Here is a 9,714-nt window from a genome sequence, read left to right as displayed (position 1 = left end):
CGGCCTTGTCCAGGATGGAGGCCAGAGCTTCCACCACAAAGTCAAAGAGGAGAGGGGACAGAGGGTCCCCCTGACGCACCCCGCGCCCATTACGGAAGAAGTTCCCTACTTCCCCGTTGACAGTGATCGCCGTCTGGACCCCCGAGACCAGACCAATCGCTCTGTGAACCCACCCGGGCTCAAATCCTTTGCGGAGAAGAACCTCCCGCAGGAAGGCCCAATTCACCCTGTCATAAGCCTTCTCCAAGTCCAGTTTTAAGAAAACTCCCCGAAGTTTCTTGGACTTGTCTCATGAATGATCTCCTGCAGAGCCAGGATCCCTTCATGGATATGACGACCCCGAATAAAGGAAGATTGGGTCAGGCTAATCGTCCTATGCGCAATTGGAGATAACCTAATCGCGTACGCTTTGGCCACAAACTTGAAAATAACGTTGATAAGCGCAATCGGCCTGAACTGTCTAATATCGTTCGCCCCAGGAACCTTGGGAATGAGGGATAAGACCCCCATATTGAGTCTGGCAATGTCAACTCTCCCAAGAGCGAAACCGTTGGCGATTGCCAGAAAAAGCGGTTTAGCCAGCTGCCAGAACTCTTTGAAGAAGAACACAGGGAACCCGTCCGGCCCCGGAGCGGTATCCGTCTTCATGCTAGCCAAGACAGTGTCCATCTCCTCCCCAGAGAAGGTGAGCATCAAGCTGTCATTATCGCCATCCGACACACGCCGAATGGAGTGCCAGATGGAGGGGGAAAGAGTCAGGAAGCTCGGCGCCGCCTGCGCCCCCATCAGACCTCTGTAGAAGTCATAGATGTGTGTCTGCAGCTCCCTCTCATCAGTAATGATCCCAGAGTCATTGACGAGGCTCGAAATCGCACACTTTCTTCGCCGGCCATTGGCGAAAGCGTGGAAGAAGGCCGTGTTCGCATCCCCCTGGATGAGCCAATTGGCCCGACTACGCTGCCTCCAGTATTCTTCCTCCACCCTGGAGAGGTGGAGGAGTTGACCCTCAAGGTGGTAACGCAGCGCCCAGCCATCATCATCCAAGCCCGCATGGTCCGCGACCCCATCAAGATCCCGGATTTGCGCCAAGATGTCAGCTTTGAGGTCCGCTCCTCCTTCCCAAGGTTGGCCCCCCAACCTCTGAGAAACTGTCTAAGGCATGCGGCAATACGATGCCAGATCTCAATCGGGTCCTGACACCGCGCCGACTCACTCAACAGCCCCTGCCAACGGTGCGCCACCAGCTCATGGAAATCCGGTTTCTCTAGCCAACCCTTTTGGAAGAAAAACCGCGAACTCCTCTTGCCTAACTCCTCCCCAGAGCTAAGGACAAGAGGGGAGTGATCCGAGCAAATGATGGTATCCGCCACCAGGGAGCTTAAGGGGAAGAGCCCCTCCCACTCAGGGGACACCAACACCCTATCAAGGACGCAGCGCACGGGGGAGAGTGTCTGTTGGTCCACGTGTATCTCGCCCCCGTCCTACGGATCTCCCGAAGCGCAAGAGAAGCAATGCAATCATTGAACCTCTGAACCCGCGGCCAGTCAATGTTGTCATTGTTCTTATCCTCTGATCCCCTGATCAGGTTGAAGTCCCCTCCCACCATCAACGGAAAGGGGCAGACATTAACCGCCGTCGAGAGCTCAACCAAGAAGTCAGCGGATCTTCGATGATCCGCAGGACCATACACCACGAAGATCGACCACCGAGCAGAGTTGTCCAGCTGCAGAACATCTGCCCGGATGAAGAAGGCACCCCAATGCCACTCCAAGACCTCAAAAGCGTCCTCATTAACCCCGAGGAGCATGCCTCCCGAGCGCCCCTGCGCGGGGGTGGATTTCCACGCAAATCTACCATGCGGATCCAAGCTAAGAAGCTCCGCGGGGGTGAAGGAGGCCTTGATGGTCTCATGCAGGCCGACGAAATCAAGCCGCTCTCGGGAAATGAAATCCTTAATCTGCGTTCGTCGTCCCGGCCGATCGAACCCACGGATGTTGTAGAAGCCCGCGCGCATCACGCACAGGCTCCCTTCCTCCGCCCGCGGCGGGAAGCCAACACGGCCTTAGCGCGCCTCAAGTTGGGCTGGGGCGCAGCCAACACAGGGATATCCACCAGCGTGGAGTCCGCCTCCCTATCCATCGCTGTCGTAGTCCCAACTACCACAGACGACGTCGGGGCAAAGGGCAAAGAACGTGCCGCCTCCACCTCCTTGCGGAATACCGCAAGGGCCAGCGCTGCCTGCGCCTCCTTCTTGGCCCTAATCAGGGCGAGGGCTTCCTGGGGCGAGTGTGTCTCACAAGAAAACGCAAGACCCGAATCGTGTGTAACCTGAAGAAGCTGAGCATCGGAAACCTTAGGAAGAATGGCAAAGTCATCGAGTTTACCTGACGGGTCGAGGTTCCTGGTAGCCGTCCTCTCCTGCGCCCTCTGCAGGACCGGGGTCGCCGCACCCGGCCCAGTAAGGCGCGCGCTCTTGCGTGCAGGCTCCGCCGGGATCGTCCTCGTGCGCCTCCTCCTCGGAACGCCAGCCCCTGGGCCATCTGACTGAGCCACCGTCGCCTCGTTCAACTCCGACGCCTCCCTCATCATCTCATCGCTATCAAGAACCCCAATCGAAACGAGAGACTCCGCGCCACCCAGATCCTTGGATGGCGAGCCCGTCGGAGTGAAGTCCTCGGAGTCGGACACTGTATCCATCTGATCTCGATTTCGTTCGGGATCCGTCCGCCCGTCTATGTATACACCACCTGGTTCATCAATTCAGCGCCTGTTTAACAAGATCCCTAGCTTGTCTGCCCAGATCAGAGCAGATTCAGATCGACCGGATCGCCGGATTGTGAACAAAGGTACTACTACAACGACGCTGAAACCCTACTATATGCTTAACCGCTGCTTAGTTTCTTCAATCACACTCCAAATTCAGATCGTATTCATGCATCTGTACATAGGAATCGCGGTTAATTCGTTCTTATACCGCCCATGTCCTGCAGGCTAGGCTCGACCACCAGAGAAATCGATCAGTTCAACCACCGCCACGAAGCTTGATCAATTACACGTGAGCCAGCAGCATCGACCATAGATGTCTGTCGTACTGTACAAGAGGAGCCCTCCTCCTCCAGAACCCGAAGAAGATGATTCATATCCGCGTCCTCCTACCTCCCCATCTTTTGAATGCCCAGAGTAAGCTCCTCCTATGCTATATTACTTAATTGGTTAAACTCAATCTGCGGATAGCTAGGTGCTATCCACACATATACTCCGCCTAACCATTTCATTAACTACTCCTGAAGAGATTCGCCCATTGCTGATGACATTACCGAAGAGATTCGTCCGAACGCCCACTTCTCGGATAATGGCCACAGGGATCTAAAACTTGACAATCCCGGATTCCTCATCGCGGACGACTTTGATTCATTATATAATGAAGATTGCAGTTTCTCCAAGGAAGACATGGAAAGGCAAAGTAATCAGTATGCAACGGCCGCACTCGACCACTACAACGGTCAAGAAAAGAACTTGGTACACCATTGTATCTCAACCTCCATTTTCTTTCTCTACTCACTAGTACTGTACTGTTTAGTCCTTGCATACCATTGTATGCAAGGACTGAGATCCAGTGCCCTGCCACCAGTGGCGGACGCAGGAAAAAATTGGAGGGTGGGCACACCTGAATTTTTTGTTGCGACTCTCCTAATTTTTTTTTGCCATTTTCAATCACATATCATCTATTCTAATTCTGCAATCTACACTGCTGCTACACACAAATATCAAATGATTCTAATACTACGTAAAAAAGATATTGCCAAAGGCAAACAGAGAAGCCACTGATAAAGTGAAAAACACTAGCAGAGAGAGTGGGCGACCGGTCTGTCCAACTCCAACCTGCAGCCTGCAGCCTGCAGGAGGACCGAGGGCGGAGGTGGGCAGGCGGCGAGCAGCTCGGCAAGGAGAGAGGAGGAGATCGGCGAGGGCCCGGGAGGAGGTCGGCCGGCGGGGAGATCGACCTGACCGCGCGAGCCGGCGTCCCGGCGAGGAGAAGGGGTGGGGATCGACCTGACCACGCGAGCCGGCGAGGAGAAAGGGCGGGGATCGACCGCCGTCGCCCGTCGGCCGTTCGCCGGCAGGGAGATCGCGCCGTCTCTTGAGCCTGGAGGAGTGGTCGAGCGGAGAAGTGGTCTTCTCGATGCCTTTCTCCGTTTCTGTGGGTTGGAAATTTAGGGTAGTCAAAAAAAATCACAAAATTTGGGGTGGGCCACGGCCCACCCGGCCCACCCTGTAGGTCCGCCCATGCCTGCCACAGGCAAGGCACGGATGAACAGTGCCGTGCCCTGTCTCCTTTTCTGGACATCGGATAGAGAATCGACGGCTGGATGAATATGAACAGGGGTTGCTACAGGGACATCTACTACATGATATTTTTGACTAAAATTTATCCAAGTGCATCAATAGCATTTAGCAATTGACTTTATCCTCGTTGTTGAATAAAATCCACATAATGTATGCTCTTGTCTGATATTTTCATGGTAGTTGTTACTTACATCGTTTCACTCATTGCACCTTATTTTTACCTTATACTACTTTGAAAGAATACACCCCCACGACACACACATATATGTATATGTTATTTATTTAATGTTAATTTTTTATTTGACTTGGAAATATGCTACTGTAGATCAAGTATGAGCTACTCAAAGCCATCACTAGCTCCGCAATCATATCTGTAAGGGGCCTTTATGGCCATGTAAACTTCACAGCCAAAAGCACTTTGGAGAACTCAAAGGAGGAGTTCTTCTTTGCAGAGCTATGCCATGATCGTGATTGTCTTGTATATATACCTACATGCATAGTTTCCTTGGAAGGAAAAGAAAGAATTGGTCAGTTCTAATCAGAGTTTATGTCATTTCCCTTTATTTTGTACCCCAAGCACTTAAAGTTATTTTTATAGGTGGGGTTCGGGGCATCAAAGGTAATGATGGTTATTATGGCATGGAAATTCGTGTTGACACCCAATATTGCTATGCTTGTGATGACGAACTCAAGCACCCGGAGGATGGAACATTATACGAAGCCGGTCATCAAGTGGATGGTTTTTATGACTATTGTTGAAGTCAATAAGTGATTTGTATGGGAATTATTAAGATTTTATTTGTGTTGTCGCAGTGAGACTGAGTGCTACTTATTTTGTTATTATAAGTTGTGTTGTCATCATTTACTTGGGTGTTAGATAACTACTATATTAAAGACCAACCCACTTCACTTTTCTTATAATTTTGGGGAGGCTGGAGGGTTAACCAGGCTTCGACACGTCAACATTTGGCAAGGTTTGCCTTTTGCAATTTCCTTTATGTGTTCGCCTTCGGGCTCTGTATCTTTTTTTGTGGCTCCCAATGGTGTTGCTGCTCTCTAGGATTTCTTTTCCACTTCGTGAGTTGTGGTGCCTCACTGTGTGGTCGTAGCTGCAATTATTTGTGAAAGAATGTGGGTCATCATCATAGGACGGATATTGATGGTTCTGCGCGATCTGTTGGTGTTGTTCCGTACACTGCTGGCACCGATTTGACTATATTTTGGATTGTTTCTGAAATTTGGCTCGCCCCTCTCACCAAATCCCAACCCAATCCTAATATTTTGGATCCAGCAGGGAATTCTTTCTTTCTTTTTTTATTTACTTACACAAAAGTAAGTTGAGCATCTGCTCTTATTTTATTACTCCCTCCGTTCCTATATATAAGCCATATAGTTTTTTGAGAAAAATTCCAGAATATAAGGTTTATTCCGTTGCCATACTTGTATGGACAATATTTTTGGAGATTTGATTAGGTATACTTATCTTATGCAAAGTTCTCTATTAGCTCACGGCAATTACTTACAGTTAACCCTAGCCAAACATGGTGTAATTTTTCCTAAATATGCATTTCTTAATTTCCGTGCCAAAAATTATATGGCTTATATTTAGAACCGGAGGGAGTACTATTAAGCCAGTCATCCGGCCAGCTAGTCCACTCTTATTTTTATTTTTCCTATCTAGTCCACTCTTATTTTTATCATACGCACCCGGGAGCCGAATTGAATTTCCGCTAGCGGGAGTGGTGTTTTGGAACATGGGTGCATATGCTCCCTATATTTTGAAATGCATCTTACACATATTTTAAATTTTAAAAAATTTGAAACAAAAAAATTCGCATGTACATCTTCACGTGCTACGCACTCACAAAGTCGTTTCATAAAAAATGAACTTATCATGTGACGTGTGTAAAAAAGACAAAATTCAGTGCTGAAAACAATGCTTTTCACAGGATAAGTTTTCTCTTTTTTACATAGGTCACAAAAAGTATTGTTTTTTCGTGAAACTTGACGCATGGACATATATTATGGAGACGTACATGTAGAATTTCTTTTCAAAATTTTTACACACTTTGAAATATATTTTGTTGGTAGAGGGAGCATACGCACCCGGGAGCCGAATTGAATTTCCGCTAGCCAATCTGCTATTATCTTTATTATATTTTATTACAAGCCAACCAAGACTACTCCGTCTGCTCTAGTTTATTTTTATTCTTCTTTTTTTGGAGTAAACCGTGAGCTTTATTACTCAACCACACAAGAGTTACAATCGCCTCAAGGCTTTGAACTAAAAAAGGAGGGCACATCGACGACAACCACTCTTGTGACACCATATTAGTGCAGGCATACTTGGTACAATTGTGAGCCACATTATCTGTTGTACGACGCTCTGAACTTAAGCTAAAAGAAACAAACGAAAAACTAAGCTCACGAATATCATCTAGAATGGCTAAGAACTACTTTATTATGGAAGTATTCTTCGTCGAGGGAATTTATTTCGTGGATGCGGAAACTTCCGAAGTTCAAGCTGCATAGATCAGTCGCGACCAAAGTCAAAGGTGCCTCTCCCCTTGGGGTGCCACATTCCAGAGCAACACGTGCAGATATTTGTGGACCAAGCTGCAAATCATTTTACCACAGACAACAGTCAATATATGTGTGTGGAGTAGTACTAAGTACTACTGCATATAGTAATATATGGATGGAGTATATATATGGAGGAGTTGCAAGTACGTACTGCTCGGTCCTCCTAACTTCACACAGTGCTGCACCGCCTCCGGGCCGCCATTGCCCTTGCCGAGAATCTCGGCGAAGAAGAACCTTGTGGCACCGGGCCTCACATCGGCCTTGAAGGTGACATGGAAGCAGCGGCGGTTGTCGCCGGGGGCGGTCCAGCTGCAGGAGAAAGCTTGGCTGTCCTCGGGCTGCACATTGCTCAGACGAACGCCCTAGCAATCACAAGGTTACATGATCATGATCAGTAATAATACAGCAGTAAGAACAACAAGAAGAAAAATGCATAAAAATTGGAGGACTTGCATTTCTTTCATTGTAGTAGATCGCTGCAAGCCTGGTGCATTGGTGCGTTTGGCTGTCATTGAGGTGTGCGTAGTACTCATCACCAGACGCCATTAGCTAGGCTAGCTAGCAACTGGATTAACTGCATGCATCATAGTGAGCGTATCAGTCGATCGCTAGCAAATGCCAACATAGTGCAAGGAGACTTATAGTGTGTTCGGTTTTGGAATACAGAGGAATGGGATGGAACCGTTCTGCACCTGGAGGTCATTCTAGTGTTCGGTTGGGTCATGGAACGGAACCAACTGGTTCCCCCGAAGCGAATATTCCTGCTAGATGCGGAATTGCCTCGTTCCACCAAATCGGGCGGACCGCGAGGAACGGCTCGCTAACCACTGCATCAAATAATCGCTAACCATCGCGAGCACGCTGGGAGGCGGGGGCGGCCACGAGGACGCCGACGACCACCACCCGCTCCGCCTCGCCGCCGGCGACCGCCACGGCCGCATCGCCGTCTGGGACGCGCGCGCGCCGTGCTGCACCTACCATCGCGAGCAAGCTGGGAGGCGGGGGCGGCCACGAGGACGCCGACGACCACCGCCCGCTCCGCCTCGCCGCCGGCGACCGCCACAGCCGCGTCGCCGTCTGGGACGCGCGCGCGCCGTGCTGCACCTGCGCAGCGTGGCCCCCTCCGGCGGCTGGCCCCGGGCACAAGCGGCGGCGTGCAGGGCCCTCCGGCGGCTGGCCCCGGGCACAAGCGGCGGCGTGCAGGGCCCTCCGGCGGCTGGCGCCTGCGGCGGCGTGCAGGGCCCTCCGGCTGGCTCCTCGCCTCCATCCACGGGCCCTCCGACGGCTGGCTCTGATTTGGGCCATTTGGCCCCAATTTTGGGGATTATGCCTAAGTAATTTTAGATTTGACCTCTGTAATTTGATTTTGGATTTTTTTTTAAATATTTTGAGCCAAAATAGCCTGTTAATTACAATTATTAGCATTTTAAGCACGATTGTGGCTATTCCGTTCCGTTCCCAATTCCTCCAACCGAACACAATATGGAACCATTCCATTCCTCGTTTTTTTCTGAACCGAACACGGGGTCGGAACCGTCCCATGACCTCGGAACGGAACCATTCCATTCCATTCCTCCTCGTTCTGGAACCGAACACATCCTTAGAGAAGAAGAGACAGCAGCAATAGCAACAATTGAGACGCCGCCGGCCAGACGGGGAGGTTGCTAGCTACCTGGTTCTCTAGTGTAGTGCTTGTGGTGCAAGGGAGCTTGCTCGACCGGTGGCCAAGTGAATCGATATCAACTCGGTATCGACAAAGCGTGTATATATGGGACTTACAAGATGTACTGCCGTCCATTCAGTTTATGTGATTCAACACTGTCTGTCATGCAATGCAAGCCGATCGAGCATGCATCCCTCCTGCTACCTGAAGCACCATGCATGCCCCACTACAGGACAAGTCATGTGTTTCTAAGCCAGCCGTGTCATGTGTTTGGATATGGGAAACGGTTACGAGCGAATCTAGCATACGGTTAAAAGGCCGGCTAGCTAGTTCATCTAATCAGTGTATCAGTAACTGAAAAATTACAGCTACTTCTTGCCGGTTTAGGACGGATGGCACCAACTGTAGGCGGTCAAATTGCACATTATTCAAAAAATTACTTTTTCAACAAATTAATTAGCATGTAGAAAGTACATTCTAATTTATATAGTGAGTCTTAATCTGAAAGACCAGAATAGTCCCAACAAATTGCTACTTCTTTTAGCTGTTTGATGGAAAACCATTTGCACCCTCCATGTGTTGTCGATTTCATTCTCATACACAGAATTTTTTTTCTAGATCTACACAAATTTGCGATTTTTCTCACTGACCATACGCTTGTAAAGCATCTCCAACAAGTGACCTATTTTAGGGCTCAATCGTTTTTTTAGTGATTTCTGCCTCAAAATAGTTGCTCCAACAGGCAATGCATCTAAAAAACACTCGAAAAATGCACTCATCACATTGTAATCATCTTCATCGATAATCAAGAACAAACAGGAGTAGGTCTTTACCTCATCAAGAGGGGCCGAACCTGGGTAAACCTCACCTTCTCCTTATTTGTTAGCCGAAGAATCTACCAGCATGCTCTCTTCCTTAAACCCATGTCCATCATCCATGGGCATTGTCGTGCAGACCCCAAGTCAGGCGGATATGCTTCAAAAAATAGAATGGCCAAATTGTGGAAGGTGTAAGCTTTGTAACCAAGTGCAAGAAACCGCCTCCCACCTTCTCTTCAAGTGCCAGTTTGTAAAACCCCAGGTTTTGAGGTTACAAAAGAGAGGGAAATAGATGTGTGCATT

At 49.3% G+C, this 9,714-nt stretch overlaps 1 protein-coding gene across 2 annotated transcripts; it reads left to right on the top strand.

Annotated features, from left to right (window-relative positions):
- The first annotated feature begins 2,680 nt into the window (after positions 1–2,680).
- On the top strand, positions 2,681–5,339 carry LOC124688729. 2 transcript variants are annotated; one of them, XM_047222370.1, is made up of 5 exons: positions 2,681–2,846; positions 2,991–3,180; positions 3,291–3,519; positions 4,673–4,874; positions 4,967–5,339. In XM_047222370.1, exons 2-5 carry the CDS (start codon positions 3,080–3,082, stop codon positions 5,104–5,106), a joined length of 672 nt encoding a protein of 223 aa, XP_047078326.1. In that variant the 5' UTR covers positions 2,681–2,846; positions 2,991–3,079; the 3' UTR covers positions 5,107–5,339. The 2 variants fall into 2 exon arrangements, with proteins under 2 accessions (XP_047078326.1, XP_047078324.1); XM_047222368.1 differs by having other exon boundaries at positions 4,946–5,339.
- Positions 5,340–9,714: the final 4,375 nt, after the last annotated feature.

The sequence above is a fragment of the Lolium rigidum genome, chromosome 2 (genome assembly GCF_022539505.1).
Source record: "Lolium rigidum isolate FL_2022 chromosome 2, APGP_CSIRO_Lrig_0.1, whole genome shotgun sequence".
In the NCBI taxonomy this organism is placed as follows: Eukaryota; Viridiplantae; Streptophyta; class Magnoliopsida; order Poales; family Poaceae; genus Lolium; species Lolium rigidum.
The sequence above is the reverse complement of the archived record's forward strand: the minus strand, read 5'-3'. Positions and strand labels throughout refer to the sequence as shown.